The sequence below is a fragment of the Hibiscus syriacus genome, unplaced genomic scaffold (assembly GCF_006381635.1).
Source record: "Hibiscus syriacus cultivar Baekdansim isolate YM2019G1 unplaced genomic scaffold, ASM638163v2 tig00004937_pilon, whole genome shotgun sequence".
NCBI classification, from domain to species: Eukaryota; Viridiplantae; Streptophyta; class Magnoliopsida; order Malvales; family Malvaceae; genus Hibiscus; species Hibiscus syriacus.
Window position 1 is genome coordinate 33,917 of NW_024062036.1, and position 17,636 is coordinate 51,552.

Here is a 17,636-nt window from a genome sequence, read left to right on the forward strand (position 1 = left end):
GTAGAACAACAAGACAAGAATTAAATTTCAACCCTCAGAAAAATCGACTTCAACATGCTAGACATATCAAGAATTCAAGTACTTTTCCCTAGGTCAAGATTCTTTATGGTGTTGTGTGTATGATTTATTGTATTTAATCTATACTTAACGAATTTAGGCAATTCTAATTGAGTTCCCTAGTTTCGCCACAACATTTACTCATTCATTAAGCACATTTATACTCCATTTTCATTTAGTACATATTTTTTTTTCATTTTTTTTCACTTTTTCACTTTTTTACGCTGCTACGAAGGGAGTCAGCTCATCACACCTACCATCCCACACTCTAGGTGAAAGGGAGCATACCTTCCACTCCCAAGCTAGTCAGGTAGAGTCATCCCGTGACTACTTTCATTCACTCGTATGCGCGTGGCTGCCATTTATTAAAGAGAGTTCCAGGCAATGCCACGACAAAGAGGAGTGTCCCTCTACAGCTGTGCCGAAGCATTTATTCACGATTAAACAAAATTCAGAGATAAGGGAGTTCTTAAACAGTGATTTATCATTTAAGCATAACACCATATTTTAATGCCAAGGCTAACCAGAGTTCTTTCATAAAAACTTCCTAAGTTCTTTAAGTATAGAAAACATACAAATCGTGTAAGAATAATTCACAAAGCATCAAGCCCTAGAGTCAGTTCTATCATTCTCAATAGTCATTTACATTCAATTTCTAGCCTAAAAAGTTCATATTCATCAGGTATAATCAAAACATTTCATCTAACTGTCCTACTATTTACTGATGCCATGGCATAACATTATGTTAATATTATCATGCACATGTTCTACAAAGAACACTATCTCCCCCAAACTTAAGAGAAGCATTGTCCTCAATGTTGAATAAAAACTAATTTAAAACTAGACTACATGCGATGCGATGCGATGCAATGCAATGCAAGGTACCTTGTCTTCCTAAGATGGTGGTGGAGTCACGCTGGCAGTTCTAGTAGTATTGTGTCTGGTGCACTTCCTCAGTGATGTGGGGCTTTTGTCAGGATCAAAACTGGGTTCAGCAGGTAGTGTGCTAAGGCTTTCAGTGTTCTTAGATGTTGAGGTATCCATACGCCCAACAGATGACTTCAGACGTCATCTAGTCCATGCTGACTGGGTTAGCATCCTCTGGCTTGGGTGTACTGTCTTGCTGAGTGACATTTGCAAATGTTGTGGCATCCTCAAATGATGACAAGATCTCGTCCAGGATGACCGGAAGATTATAAGCCCAATATGGGAGCATCTCCTTGTGAACAGGTGCCACGACTGCGTCTTGTTAGAGCCTCGATTGCATCTATCTTTGCCGTGACATATTGATTTGCAGCAGCCTGTGAAGTTCCCTCGTGAGATTTCATCATATTCATCCTTCAGAACACCCTTCATCCTAAAAATAACTAATATTAAAAATAAAGATAAAAAATAAAACAAATAAAAATAAACAAACAAACACTCACGACAAAAAAAACTTCTGAAACATAAATTAAAAAAGGTTCTAGTGATGCAAACTCCAAAAAATCATGAATTGTTATGGCATTTTTGTCGCATTCGATTGGAGCACCAGTATAGACCAAAATGCTCCACATATATAACAGCGCCACCTTCAGTGTAAGTCGATAGAACCCGATTTGTAGGACCTTTGCAGTAGTCCTCTCTTTTCTCTCCCCTTTTCCGTAACATCTTTTAATTGTTTGGGCAACAAAGTCGTTCAAGAAGTAGGGGTCATCATCCTGCATCAATCTGTTCTTGCCCTGGCTATTCAAGTACGGAAGCAAAACACCACTAACGAGAAAATTGACAATGTCAGCGTACCACGACAATGCCGTGGCAAATAATAATTTCTCATCAGGGAATTGTTTCTCCATTTTATTCCTTAGTGCTTTAACAATTTCTAGCCTAGAAAAATGGGCAACTAATTGGGGTTGAGTAAATTCAATGAAATCCACAGGTTCAGATTTCGTACCTGGTCTAGCTATGAGTAAGCTAGATTGACCCGCCTCTTTTGAAATATCCTTAAGCTCATCTTTGTCTTCTTTATCGAGCTTCAAGTACTCACAAGTGCCTACAAAATTGTCGTGGCATAATTCTGCAGCTTCCCTTTGGTCATCAACTTCTGCTAGTGGGGTTTTTCTTTTGCCGTGGCATTATTTTGCTTGCCATCATCGGGTTTACTCATTGAACATCCAACTTTGTTCTCCAGTGAATGTAAGTCCTCTTGCAATTGAGACTCTTCATGCACAATCTCATAGCTAGGTTCTTCGAGTGTTTCCCTCCCAAACTTAGCATCTTTGTAGATATAGGTGCCACTCCTTCAGGTGAATGTACTAAATTGCTCACTGCCTTTAGCCTTAGTGACTTCAGTATCACTAGGCAATCTGTCTGGTTGGTATTCTTATAATGTCGTGGCAATTTGATCCACTTGCATTTCCAAAGCTCTCAAAGACAAACTATGACTTTGCAACCATGCCCCTTGACTTTGTAATAATTCTTCTTGACTCTTAATAGATGCATCATGATCTTGTAATAAAGCCTTTGTAGTTGCCATAAAGTCTTGCATAGTGGCCTCTAGAGAACTTATATTAAGTGAAGATGTTGTCCCTTTAAAAGTATGCCATGGCATATTCGTTCGCAAGGCTGGGGGCTCATCCATATACTGCTGCTGAGCGAGATGACTGACATTACAAGCTCCTTGATTTTCCCATGAGAAATTGGGATGATGACTTCATCCATTGAAGCTTCCCACATAGTTGATAGACTTTTGATTGTTCGGGCATTCACATTCATGGTGATTGCCTTGGCATAAACAGACATGCCAAGCTATCAACCTTCACTTCTTTCACCTCCTTAGAATTTTGCATGTTAAGTTGCGTTGGATGTACATGGAGAAAGAACAATCATACTAAAGATTTACGGGTCACCCTTTCTTACTTTTCCACAGTTCTCTTACCAAAATTGAGAATCTGCCGGTACAAATATTGACCTTCACCTAACCCCTTTCCACAACCATAAAAAATGTGACAAAATACACCTTGCGTCACATGTTAAACAATCTCTTATAATTGCTTCAACTTAAGATCCCGGTTCTCAATTCTGTTCAGTACAAAAGTGATGCCCACTTTCTAACATGCAATAATGATCTCAAGCACCCAAATTAGAAAAAGAATCGAATATCAGAGAGATATTATTCATTTTTCTTTCCTTGATTCTTCCAAATCCTTGTCAAAGTAAATTTCACAATCTAATTACAAGAAAAAATGTCTGTGGCCAACAATTGGACAATCAACAAGAAGATTACAAAAAATGGATACTGTGAATAGATCATACAATAAAATAATGCTCAATATTGACACACATTTGGGTCATGTATAGTATCTGAAACTTTGGATGGAGGCCAATAGCGAAATACAGACCTACCAACAATGTTCTCGATGGGAAGTGGACCCCTGAAAAAGAAGATAATTGGAATTAAGATGCCAGTTATAGGAGATTACATTCCTAAAATTACAACACACACCAATTATACATTCGTTTTGTTAGGTGTATGAAACATGTTGCATGTCTTGCTTTCATAGCTTTTCCGATGCATTCCAAAATCAATAAGTCAATAGTAAATATGAAATTTTAGAATTACCAGTCATGGGAATCAAAACTGTGGTTACGGTTATCTCCCAACACGAAAACATAACCTTCAGGCACAACCTGCAAATCACCCTAAAGAAATGAACTTTTGCTAACCAATGTGATAGACTTGACCCAGTGACCATGTAACAAGCACGACCAAGAACCAGAAAAGCAAATTTATAAAAAAGATAAAGAAGTGCAATCTACAAATGAATAAACAAGGACGGCCTGAAGTTAGACACTAACCATAGGATCCATTTCATAAGCTAATGGCTCTAGAACGAAATCTTCATCTTGAGCAACACCATTAATTAACAATTTGCCATCTCGAACCTACCACAAATTCAATATTGAAAGTTAGAAATAGGGTCAATTTACATTTTACAGAAAGAAATAAAAAAGTTAAATAAATGAAGAAAAGCGAAATGATTGAAGGCCTTGAATTACACAATCTTAAGAGCTTACTTCAACACAATCTCCAGCCTTAGCAACAATCCTTTTAATGAAAACATCGCCTGAGCTGAACCCAAATTCCTGCATATTGATAAAAATAAAATGTTATAAACTGATCCAAATTATTAAGCAATGAAATTTGAGCTAAAAAGAGCAATCTTTAAGGCCTACCTGCAAGATAGGAGGTGCCCTGAATATAACAATATCGGAAACCTCTGGATTTCTAAAGAAATAGGATACCTGTAAATATCAGAAACATGGAACAGTTTAGCCACACAATCTAATTTCACTGTCTATTAAGGTGGTGTTTCAATAATCGAAGATTTACCTTCTCAGCCACAATGCGGTCGCCAACATCTAAAGTAGGGTACATAGAAGCCGACGGAATTGACTTTGGCTCAGCCAAAAACGACCGGAAAAGTAAACTAACTGTCACAGCAGTAAAAGCAGCCTTGGCATCTTCGGAGCAAACATTTAACACCCTCGAAATCCAACTGCCTTTAACAAACGCTTTGGGATCCAACTCCATGCTCAAACTTCGACCATCATTGCATGTTCCTCCTCTATCCGCTTCACAACTCTCCAGTCCGACATGAGTCGGTTCATTGCACGGAAGCCACTTCGACTCTTGCAAGAAAGGGATAATCGAAGTGGCATTAAAAGATGTAATTCCCATAGTGGTGACGGGGGAACAAGACCCAAACGTCGATGACTTCATCAGAGAGATCAAACCGACGACGATTGGGTTATTGCAACTGTCTTTAAGGATATCAGCAGCGAGGGTCGAGTAAATGCTCGACCGAGGGAGACGTAGATCAGCGGCGGAGTGGTAGGCACGGGGAGAGTAAGAGTCGATGTCAGTTTTTTTGTTGGGGGAAAGGAAACGAGACCGGATCCAGCATTCGTGGACATTTCGAGAAGAGCACGATCCGAGACGGAAGCCGGCGGTGGAGGCTAGGTTATGGGCAACATAGCCGGAGTAAGTGATGGTGACGCGGATAGCCATGTTGAGGACTTGGAAAATGGAGATTAAGATATGGAACAGGCTGGGGTCGGTAGCGAAAAGGGTTTGTCTTAGAAATCCTAACAGCAAATGAAAGCCATTTTCGAGTAGGTGATCAGTGAGGTAGAGACGAGAGTGGGGAATTGGGGAGTAGGGCTAGGCCAAGGGAAGAGAAAGGGAAGCAAAATTGAAAGTGCGGGACAAAATTGGTAGCGCTCCGGTAGTGGAGGGTGGTAACTGCAACCGTCCTGAGCTTCGTTGGCTACTCAGAGTAGAGGGAACCAGGCTCGGCCGCCGACAGAACGGATTTGGGGTTTTGGGAGGGGAAAATTGAACAACAGCGTAGACTAGAGGTCTTATAATTTTATAAGAGTCGGCCATTGTTTTTGGCATTCAACTTCTGGAGTCTGGACTTGATAGCTTCTGTATTTACGAAATAGCCCAAGTGTTTTTTTTAGAAGAGGAAGGTATTGAAATTTAAATTTAACATCCAATATCAATTGATTTTTTTATTTTATTTCACACTCGATTGATAATAGTTGGTCTCTGTTATATAATAATTAAATTTTGATATATTTACAATATAATAAAAAATTATAAAAAATTAATAATTAAATTATCATATATGTAAATTATGAGTGTAGATAAACTAAATTATTTATTTTTTAAGGTGTTCTTGCTCGGTTCGTGTTCGTTTATTTATTTTTGAAAGTGTTCGTGTTCTTTTATTTATTCTTCACGAGCATATTCGTTAACGTGTTCCTTTATATGTTCATGAACGTGTTCATTTAACGTTCACGAACATATTCATCAAGCGTTCGTTTATATATTCAATTTTTAGTTTTATCAACTTAAACTCCTTAAAATTTAAAGTTTAAATTTTAACTTTTACCGTATGTTCAATTTAGTCCCTACCTTCACTAGTATTTCAAATGTAAAAAAGAAAAAAAAAGAATAACTAGATAAACGAGTTTGTTCATTAATATAAATGAATGAGTTAATAAATGAACTTGTTTGTGAATATAAGCAGACCGAACAAACCTCTGTTTGTGTTTGTTCGTTTATTAAATGAGTATTAAAAATTTTGTTCATACTCGTTTATTTAATTTAACAAACGAACATAAACAAACGTAATATAAACGATTCACGAATAATTCACCGAACGCTCTGTTCATTTACCCCTAGATATAATGATAAATTATTTATGTATAAATTTATTAATCTCGTCTCTTGTTTTTAAGTTAAACATTTTAATTATTTATTTAATATTATATAGAATAAAAATATAAAATAGTATTATGATCCTTATTTAAAATGATTTCTTAATTAAATTAATATTCAGTTCCTTAATAATACCAAATTTAATTAGAGAAAGAAATATATAGGTAGATAATATGTATTTCACCTATCATACAGGTCTAAATTGTCTCTTCAATTAATTCCATATAACATTTTCGTTTTTTTTCCTTGTCGCAAAACTAAAAACAAATTTAAAAAAGAAAACGTGTGCACAGACAGAGGTATTTACTTGGAAAATGGAGGGTATTTTAGAAAGCCTCTCCATTTCAATCAAACGTTGCTTTTTAATTATTTTGTGGATAAGAAACAAGACGACCAATGAAATGATGTTGCTTTTTCCAATCTTCCATCTTCAGTCCAACTACTGTGTAAATTCTGGCAGCCTCAAATGACAACAACCCCCCTAACAATTGGATAAACCCTCCTAATATTTAAGGTTACTTTGGTTATTTCGAATGCAAAAGGATGGATTCCCTCGAAACTTCTGAAAACCGGAGGTTCCTCATCTTTGACTGAAAGATAGTAATCATTGTTCTATAGAAATGGTATTAAATTAAAGGGTAAACTACAGAATTGGTCATTTTTATTCGAGTTTTATACATTTTTCTCACTAAATTTAAAATAAAATATTTGATCGGTTTCATTTTTATTTAATTAAAATGTGATCATTGTGGGCTAGATGCTATTAAATTTTTAATAGATTACTGACGTGATACAATAAATATATAAAATTAAAAAGAGTAAAATATTACAAATGGTCACTAATGTTTGAGTAAGTTTTTATTTTCCAAATTCATTTGAAAATAATCACAGTTTTACATTTTGTGGGGTCGATTTAGTGACGTATTTGTTACTTTTAAAACTTTAATAGAGAAAATAAAAATTTACTCAAATATTAGTGATTATTTGTATCTTGTATAACTTTATATATTTATTATGTCACATCAATAATATGTTAAAAATCTAACGACAGTTAATCTTCGATGACTATATCTTAATTAAATAAAAAAAAAGTTATCACATGTTATGTTTTTTTTAAATTCAATGAGGAGAAATGTATAAAAACTAAACGAAAGTGACCAATCTTATAGTTTACTCTAAATTAAATGTACACTAAAATCGCATATTAGTTAATAGTTTTTTTAATCATATTAGTTAATAGTTATTCTTAAGGGTTGGGAATAATAATAATAATAATCTATAGTGTATAGATATAAAAGAAATTAAAATTAAAATTTTGAGAATAATATTATTAAAAAAAATTACTTAAAATTACTTTTTTTAAAATAAGCATAAAAATATATGGATGATAAAAAAGTATTTTACTAATAGTCTTTATCTTTTATTGTGTTTCACAAAAATATATTGATAGTACATTAGTGAGTTAACAATGTATTTGTTAAAAATATTTTGGGTTGAAAATATTTTTCTTTGGTAATTATTTATTTTTAAAAATTAAAATCGTCATCAATTAATTTTGGTTAGGTATAATTGAACACCTATAAAAAAAATTATATAAAAAACAAAGAATTTTGAAGGTTTACATTTAAAGCCAAAGTCAATACTAAATTTAAAAATCGATCACACGTGAGAAAAGTTAAAACATCCATGCAACACTTAAGCACAATATTTTACTTAAAAACATATGTTGTCCTATTTTTTAAAAGTTATAAATACAAATTTCAGTTCTATTTGTGGTCATTTAATGAATTAAAAAACATATTTTTTCATCAAATTTCCTTTACAATTTTCGTTTAAATTAATAAATATGTTATTTTGTCTCTATAATTTAGAGAGGTGGTAAACGGGTCATTCGGATTGGGTTCGGGTTGGGTCATTTTGGGTAGAGTCATTTTAGTTTGAGACTTGATTCAAGTTGGGTTTCAGTCGAGTCGGGTCATTTCGGGTTCAGTTTTAATTCGAGTCAATGGTAAGTCAGGTCAGATTAGGTCATTATCGAATTGGTTGGTTTTCGGATTGGGTCAATATCGGATCGATTGGTTTTCGATTTGGATTAATACCATATCGGTTGTTTTGGGGTCGGTCAATATCAGATCGATCGATTTTTGGGTCGGGTCAATATCAGATTGAACAATCTCGGTTCGAGTCAATTTGAGTTGAATTAAGTGTGAGTCCAATCTTATCATTTATGTTTAAGTTCAACTTTCAACATTCAACGTTGCCAATGAGTGTTGACATAAGTGGTTGAGATTCAAGAATTTGAGCTTGTAAGACCAAGTTCAAATCCTACCACCGTCACTCTTGGTGGACAATCTATAAATTCTTATGTAAATCCCAATTGGGTCTTAGGTATGCTATGACCCTGGATTGGGGGAGTCACCCCTGACCTAAACTTTTATGAATAGAAAAAATCAATGTTTCCAATAACACTATCATTTATGGATCACAATTTGACCCAAGCCTATGAGACATATTAGATTTTGTGACTTAATTTCATATTGATCTAACCTAAAAAATTTGTGGTGCAACCTATTTGGTGAAGAATTAAATTATAAAATATAAATTTTATTCTCTATTAAAATTTTTAATTAGATGTTTGATGTTTAATTATAAATATAATATTTATTGAAAATATATAAAACAATATAATAATTATATTTGAATGAATATTGATTTAAATAAATTTTAAATAATTTAAAAGTTGTTGGATCAGATACAGAAATGATCTTTTAAATGAAGAAAAGTTTTGTTGTACCATTCGAGTATTACTAAAGGTGATAGACTAATGATTAACTAGTAGTATAATACAAAATAAGAATAAAATATGCATCATTTTACTATTTATCAAAATAATAATAATAATAATAATAATAATAATAATAAATTATTCATTTACTTATACTCAATTATCGGGTTAAAATCATGTTGAAGTTCGGTTCGGGTCAGATATGGGTAAATTAAATTCGGGTTGCTTTCGGGTTGGGTTGATTTCGGTTCAACTATAATTCGGTTCAATTCTGTTTATTTCAAGTTTCGGATCAATTTTAGGTCATCGTATTTGAGTTTATATCAAATTTCAAATCAGATAAATCGATTCGAGTAATCGGATACGAGTAAACTTTACCATGTCTACGAAAAGGAGTAGTATTTAGTTGGACTACTGCCTTTTCAATTATTCGTAATAGAAAGACTTAATTTACAAAATCAAGTGAACCCTCTAATTTTTTTATTAATGTATTTGCTATTTTGAAATAATGTCAGTGATTTAATTATTCTGTATTCATTATCGTGACATAATAACATATTTATTAATTTAAAAGAAAACCGTAAAGGAAAATTGATGAAAATTTACGTTTTTTTAAGGATGGCACCCACACAAAAAAAAGGTTTGTGATAATAATTTAAAATAAATAAACAAATTAGCATGTTACGATTAAAAAATAAAAAATAAAGTTATATTTAAAATATCATTAATTAATGCATAAAAAATTAAACTACAAATACATAAAAAATTAAAAGACTAAAATATAATTAAACCAATAGATGTAGAAAGGAACAGATCGAAATTGTACACAAGTCAAGATATGATACATATTTTTATAAAACTTCAATTCCTTTTTTAAAAATTATTTTTTATTTATTTCTCTCAAGAGCTGCCAAACCATCTTTGTTACAATTATTGTTCGTCTTCATCTATCATCGATAATAATGATCTTTTGATCACTAAAATACATTAGAAGTTTTCTCTAAATCTGAATCTAAGGTATAATCTATTAAAAAAATACCTCAAATTTAATAAATATTTATTATAGGATTTTAGATTCTTGTGAGGTTTTGGCTCATTTTCATGAGTTTTTTTTTTAAAAATTTATTTGAGGGTTTTTAATAATGATATATATTTTTTAACTCCGGGATGTTATGCTCCGCTGGTAACGGTCGATGGTAAATGAAAGAAAATCAAATTTTAATGGTAAAAATAAGAGTAATAAATGGTCGATTTGGTTTAGGGATAAATGATTGTGATAAAAGATTAAACAAAAAGAGTATAAAAATGAAAGTCGATAAGGTTTAAAAATATTGTTTTGAGTAGAAGAGATTAACGATTAAGTATAAATTAAATTTAGATCAAAATTTATTCGAATATAGATCCATATAAGATTTGTGTATTTAAGGTTTTGGATTGTAAATATGAATTAGGTTTAGATCAAAGTTTATTCATTAATTTGGTCGTCAAACCAATATTTCTTTGAACATTCCAAAAGTCTAATCTTTGAAATTTAAGATGATGTAACTTAACCCAAGCGTGGAGGTATGTGAAAGGGAGTAGATGGAATTGCAACGCAGGAAAGTCAGTGGCAAGAGTTGAATTTTAAGGAATATTACGTTTAACAAACACTTTCCAAAAAGATGCGACAAATTTCAGCCAAATACAATGGATATGGGTGTCGGAAGCAACCTATTTTGTCATGAATGTTAGTGAGTGGCGTAAGCGCCTACATCAGTCAGCAGACCAGCGAATGGCTGCTCGAATTTCAACAAATAATATTAATCACTTTTTCATGTAAGAAAAATGTCGATTAGTTTGTAACCTCTTAATTTATATATATTTTTAATGTTAGATATATATATATATATATATATATATCTAGTATTCAAGATAAATATAAATAAAATTTAAGAATTTGAAAAAAAAAATTAAATTTTAGAATAGATACATACATATCTTAACTCTTTAGTGAATATGTCAACTTTAACATTATTAATAAAAAAATATTAAGATTTATAACTTTAACATTTTTAATTAAAAAAATTAAGAGAATGACCTCTTAGTTGATCACCTTTTTATAACCTATTAATCCATTGGTTTATAAACTCTGGATTTCATTAAATCTTTCTATTAATATTAAAAAGTTTTATTTATTTTATATAAAATATTTTTATCATCCATTTTAAAAATCTTATATTTATAATATTCGAACCATGATTTAAAATTATTTAAAATTTATACTTTCATAAATTTAAATCAGAATCAATTTAGTAAGTTAAAATTTAATTTTTTATTTTAAAATATATTTTTAGAGAGTTAAACATATTTTTATTGTTTTATAATTTTAACATAATTACATTCTCATCTTCAAAATTTCATTTTTCTAAATTTCCAATCAAATATGTTTTCTTCATTATTTTTTTATTTTCCTAGAAAAAAAAAACGAAATTGTACTATATTTTTTTTAAAAAACTAAACACAACTTGTCTTTTAAAAAGATTAAATAATTTAAGTTGAATTAAAAATTAAAAATAATTATTTTATTATATTTTATTAATAAAATAAATAATATGTTAGACAATTAAATTTTAGAGACTTATTTAATTGTAAAATTTTAAATGAAAAATTAATTAAAATAATATTTTGTTAAAAATTATTTAATTATTAACTCATTCAACAAGAATCAATTGGCATGTAGCTCAGAAGTAAGGGGGGGGGGGAAATTCTCTTAAAGTGCTTAAATAACAATGACAGGTTGACAAAAATAGTAAAGTGAATCGTAAGCAAAACATGAGGACGAGTTTGATTAGAATATAGTCAAAGGGATGTCTTTCTGAAAACATATATTTGAAAGATTAATCACAAATAGAAACAGTATTTCTGTGTATAACAGAAGTTTCATAAATATATTCAAGGCAATATTAAAAGAGAACAAGTATTTGAAATACTAATCATAAGTTGAAGCAGTATTTTCTGACGGAGTATAACAGGAGTTTCATGTATTTATATTCAAAGAAATATTCAAATGAATGGTAAGACAGGAAATATTCAAAGCAATATCCAAAACAATGTGGAAGAGACAGAAGTTATGCTTCTTCGAATCCCCCGGATTCAGTCAATGTAATAAAAAAGGCACCAAAAGTGCACGTGTTGTGGCTGACCATGAGAATTCCTGAATAGTCAAAGCCCACAAGCGATACCACATTATCCAGACTGTTTGTGACCCAAGTCTCGCATTCTGGGCTTGCACCTGTACTAGCCTCCACCGGTAAATCTTCCCTTATGTTTCATACTAAAAAAAGAAGCAAAAGTTGAGTGGTCAAAATCAAAAAGCGTGCAAAATACAGCTTCAATTGGATCCACGGTTGGTTGGGAATTGCCTTCAGCTTGGCATTCTCTATTGGCGAACAATGGACTCGAGTTGAATTTCTTCAAGCCCAGCCTAAAACAGGGCTTTTGAATTCAGTGGGATTTCTCCATCACATTCGTATTCTGTTAACGTTTCAGTGTCAGCAAAAAACCACTTGTTTTTCATACATATATATATTTTAATGCAAAGTTCACGTCGACTGATGGATTCCTTCTTTGGCTCGTTGCATTCTCTTAACTTCTCTGCTCCCTGTCTTGAACAACGGAAAGAACTATAAAAACAACAAAGAGTCACTAAAATCTTTTTTTATATATATTTAATTTCTATCTAGGGAGAGAGGTAGGAGAATTTTGCTCATAATAATGGGTATTTAACCCACAACCTAGGGAAGAGGGGAGGTATCACTAAAATCTTAAATTAATGAATCTAATCTTCAACGTGGACATCATTAATAACAAAAATCTTAACTAAAAAAATCTTATTAATTAGATTTAATAAGCAATCATATTCAAAATTTATCTTATCATCATTTAATTGAATCAAATCGTGTTGAACTAATATCGTAATATAATTTACACGTGACTATGTTTATATTTTTCTTATATAATTTAATATTATTTTCTTTAAATGTTATAATTATTTAATTATTTATCATCTTAGAAATCCGCTTTCCCAATTTTTAACACCCAGGCCTCTCATGTTCTTATGGGAGTCGTCTTTGCAAACTCTAATGTTATGTAATTTCTGTTGCGGAAGACGGCTATCAGATAGAGCAAAATCGCAACTGATAATTTGAGAAAATAAAAATGAAGATAAAAGAGACACAAAATTTACGTGGAAAACTCCTAAAATTATTAGGGTAAAAACCACGGGCAACGGTAGAAGAATTTCACTATGAGAAAATAGGAATTACAACCTCTCTCGATCTACCAAGGAGAAAACAATGATAATTCTCTCTTGATAAAAAAAGAGAAAACAACTCTCAAGAAACTCTCTAAATTCTCTCTAGTATTGGAAGAAAGCTAGAATGCTTTGGGATGGTTTTGAAGCTAAATGAGCTAGGGTATTTATAGTAGAAGCTTTAAGGACTAATCTTATAAATACCCTAAATTACAATGACTAATTGCATAGTTTTACCATCCAAAAATTCAACAAAAGTTGGCTACCTAAATATGACCATTTAGCTGCCCATGTTTTGTTTACTTTCAACAAACTCCCACTTGAAGATTTGATTGGAACAATCATATCTTCACACCATTCTTTCTATCTTGTACCATCATGTTGCTTACGTCTCTGACAGACCACAGGAGGATTGACACCAGGTAAATTTATCCGCGTTGATCGCCTTCGTCATGAAATCTACTATGTTGTCTTTTGTATGAATTTTATGTATATCTACCGTCCCTTCTTTCACTTGTTCATGAATGAAGTGGTACTGAACTCGTATGTGCTTTGTCCTTGAATGAAATGTTGGATTCCTTGCTAGATGCAAGGCGCTTTGACTGTCACAAAACAAAGAGACATACTCTTGATTGTGCCCAAGCTCCTCCAATAGCATATTCAACCAAATTGCTTCTTTACTGGCTTGTGTAGCTGCTACATATTCTGCCTCTGTTGTGGATATAGCCACAACTGACTGCAAATTTGAAACCCAGCTTACAGCTCCACCATCAATTTTGAACACATATTCTGTAGTAGATTTGCTTTTATCCAAATCTTCTGCATAGTCAGAATCTACATACCCATTGATTAATAAGTTTGATTCTCCGTAACATAATGCAACATTTGAGGTCCATTTGATGTATCTCAGAATCCTCTTTACTGTATTCCAATGCTCTTTGCCTGGATTTGCCATGTACCGACTAACCACTCCCACTGCTTGTGCAATGTCTGGTATTGTGCATATCATAGCGAACATTAAACTTCCCACTGCTGATGCATATGGTACTCGAGACATCTCCATCCTCTCTTCTTCACTGCTAGGACTCATACTGGAGGATAATTTGAAGTTAATAGGAAGAGGGGTAGAAATTGGCTTACAATCTTGCATGCTGAATCGTGACAAGATTTTCTTCAAGTAATTCTTTTGTGAAAGCCAAATCTTCCTATTACTTCTGTCTCGGTGAATTTGCATCCCTAGAATCTTGTTTGCTGATCCCAAGTCCTTCATTTCAAATTCCCTAGCCAGTTGTGCCTTCAATATGATCTTTGTTGGGTCCTGCAACCAACATGTCATCCACATACAACAGCAAAATAACAAAATCGTTATCACCAGACCTCTTGAAATAAGCACAAGGGTCTGCATTAAGTCTGTTGTATCCAAGGCAGATAATGAAAGAATCAAATCTCTTGTACCAACACCTCGGCGCCTGCTTTAGACCGTAAAGAGATTTGTTCAACCTGCAAACCAAGTTCTTCTTTTCTTTTTCTTCAAAACCTTCAGGCTGGAGCATATAAATTTCTTCTTCAAGATTTCCATGAAGAAAAGCTGTTTTAACATCTAGCTGCTCTAGATGTAAGTCCAATGTAGCACACATTGCCAAAACTACTCTAATTGTTGTTAGTCGAACCACAGGAGAAAATATTTCATTGAAATCAATACCTTCTTTTTGAGCATATCCTTTGACCACCAGTCTTGCACGATACCTTTCAACTTGATCGTCACCATTTCGCTTGATTTTGAAGACCCATTTGTTACCAATTGGTTTCCTTCCTTGTGGTAGTGGCACAAGGTCCCATGTATTATTTTTATGAAGGGCTTCAATTTCTTCTTGCATCGCCATCATCCATAGTGAAGCATCTGAGTTGTTTATTGCCTGCTGGTATGTTGATGGCTCACCGTCCTCTGTTAAAAGGCAGTATGCAATATTACCTTCTATAACATAATTTGAGTGCCAATTGGGACGTCTTCTCACACGATCTGATTGACGAGTTGTTAGAGCTTCAGAACTCTCTGGTTCTTGTTCATCATGTGCTGGTTCTGCTTCAGAAGAATCTCCTTCTTCAACCTCTTTTTCCACATGTATCTGTGTAGTCTCTGACTTTTTAGCACTATCATCGTCTTCTTTTCTTTGTAGTTTATCCTCTACAAAGATAACATCCCTGCTGATGATCACTTTATGGGCAGTGGAATCCCACAAGCGATACCCCTTTACACCATCAGCATACCCCAAGAATTTGTATTTCCTGGATTTTGGATCCAGCTTTGAAATTTCTTGGGCGTTGTACATCACGTACACAATACTTCCAAATACATGGAGGTTTGAATAATCAGCTGGTTTACCAGTCCACATCTCCATTGGTATCTTCAGCTCTATTGCAGTTGATGGAGCTCGATTCACCAAATAACAGGCGGTATTGACTGCTTCTGCCCAGAATGATTTTTCTAGGCCTGCATCCCTCAACATTGCTCTTTTTCTAACAAGGTTCTGTTCATCCGCTCTGCCACTCTATTTTGTTGAGGAGTGTTCGCCACTGTGAACTGTCTTTTGATGCCTTCTTTCCTGCAAAAGTTATCAAATTCTTCGCTTGTGTATTATTCTCCTCCATTATCTATTCTGAAACACTTGATCTTATTTCCATAATCAAGTTCCACCCGCGCTTTGAAGTTTTTGAAAGTTGAAAACACGTCTAACTTCTTCTTAATAGGGTGCACCCAACATCTCCTAGAGTAGTCATCAATAAATGAGACAAAGTATTTTGCTCCACCTAGGGACGTTACTAGTGCTTGTCATACGTCAGAGTGAACCAATTCTAGAACACTTTTGCCTCTAGAATTTGATGTGTTGAATTTCAACCGGTGCTGCTTACTTGTTATGCAATGCTCACACAAAGGAAGTGATACCTTTGTTAAGCATGGAAGTAGCTTTTGCTCCACAAGGACTTTCATTCCTTGTTCTGACATGTGTCCAAGTTTCTGATGCCATAACATTGCCGAATCTGAACTACATGAGGCAACAGAGGCTTCTGCTTCTAGCAAAGTCTCTCCCTTCAGCATGTACAAGTTTGCTGCTATCTTTTCGCCTTTCAGCACCACAAGCGCTCGACGGAACACCTTCATGATTCCTTTTCGTGTCTCAATCTTGCTTGCATTATTATCCAACAATCCGTAGGATAATAAATTTTTCTTCAGGCCTTTCACGTGCCATACATCTCGAACAACTTTAATTGTTCCATCATACATCTTCAATTTGATGGTTCCCACGCCAATGATCTCTAAGGCATGATCATTGCAACTATACACAGATTCTCCTGAGACAGGTTCATAATGATGGAACCATTCTCTTCTTGAGGTCATGTGATATGTTGCTCCCGAATCAATGAGTCATATATCTGCAAATCATTTTCTTCCTTCCACGGTGGTTGATCCTTCACAGCATAGAGCATCTCCATCATCTGAAGTGTTTGCGGTTTTGCCTTGTGGATTGGAGTTTTTATTTAGACTCCAACAATCATTCTTCAAATGACCCTTCTTTCCACAGTTGTAACACTTTAAATTCTTCTTGCTCCTCGACTTCGATCTACCATGTTTGTGACTGCTGCTTTGGCCACGTTCTATTGATCTCCCTCTCATCGTTGTCATTGTTGTCAACGCTACTGCTTGTTGCAGATTTACTTGTTTGTCTTCCTTGTTCTTGCGTCGATTTTCTTTTTGTAGAACAGCAGCTGCAACATCATCAAAGACTAGACTAGTGACATTATTGTTTGTCAAGTTGATGATGAGTTGATCATACGAATCCGGTAGACTTTGAAGTAGAAGTTCATCACGTTCTTGTTCTCCTATTTTACAGCTTAAGGATGTAAGCTGAGAAAATAAGGTGTTCAGTGTATTTAAGTGCTCCGTCACTGAAGTAGATTCTGGTATACGGAGAATGTACAATTTTCTCTTAAGGAAAATTTTATTATGCAGCGATGTGGCCTCGTACAATTTGGTGAGATGATCCCATATCTCCTTAGCTGTCTTCTTCTCCTCGATGCTTGACAATACTTCATATGTTAATGCTAGATGAAAGTTTTTCATAGCATTCCCGTCCATCTCGTTCCATTTGATGTCATCTGCGAAATCCACCGGCCTTTCATTGATAGCCGCTAGACACCCGTCTTTCCTTAGAATGACCTTCATCTTCAATTTCCAC

General features: G+C 33.6%; 1 protein-coding gene across 3 annotated transcripts; it reads right to left on the bottom strand.

Annotated features, from left to right (window-relative positions):
• Window positions 1-3,282: 3,282 nt before the first annotated feature.
• LOC120198877 (probable thylakoidal processing peptidase 2, chloroplastic) lies at window positions 3,283-5,444 on the bottom strand. Of its 3 annotated transcripts, none has more exons than XM_039200121.1 (6): window positions 4,430-5,443; window positions 4,273-4,341; window positions 4,114-4,182; window positions 3,895-3,981; window positions 3,659-3,726; window positions 3,283-3,470 (listed from the first exon to the last, which is right to left on the bottom strand). In XM_039200121.1, the coding sequence occupies exons 1-6, from the start codon at window positions 5,105-5,107 to the stop codon at window positions 3,365-3,367; spliced, it is 1,077 nt and encodes a 358-aa protein (XP_039056052.1). In that variant the 5' UTR covers window positions 5,108-5,443; the 3' UTR covers window positions 3,283-3,364. The 3 variants fall into 3 exon arrangements, 2 of the variants coding, with proteins under 2 accessions (XP_039056052.1, XP_039056053.1); XM_039200122.1 differs by having other exon boundaries at window positions 3,391-3,510; window positions 3,636-3,726; XR_005523403.1 differs by lacking the exon at window positions 3,283-3,470 and having other exon boundaries at window positions 3,681-3,775; window positions 3,822-3,981; window positions 4,430-5,444.
• Between the last annotated feature and the right edge of the window lie 12,192 nt (window positions 5,445-17,636).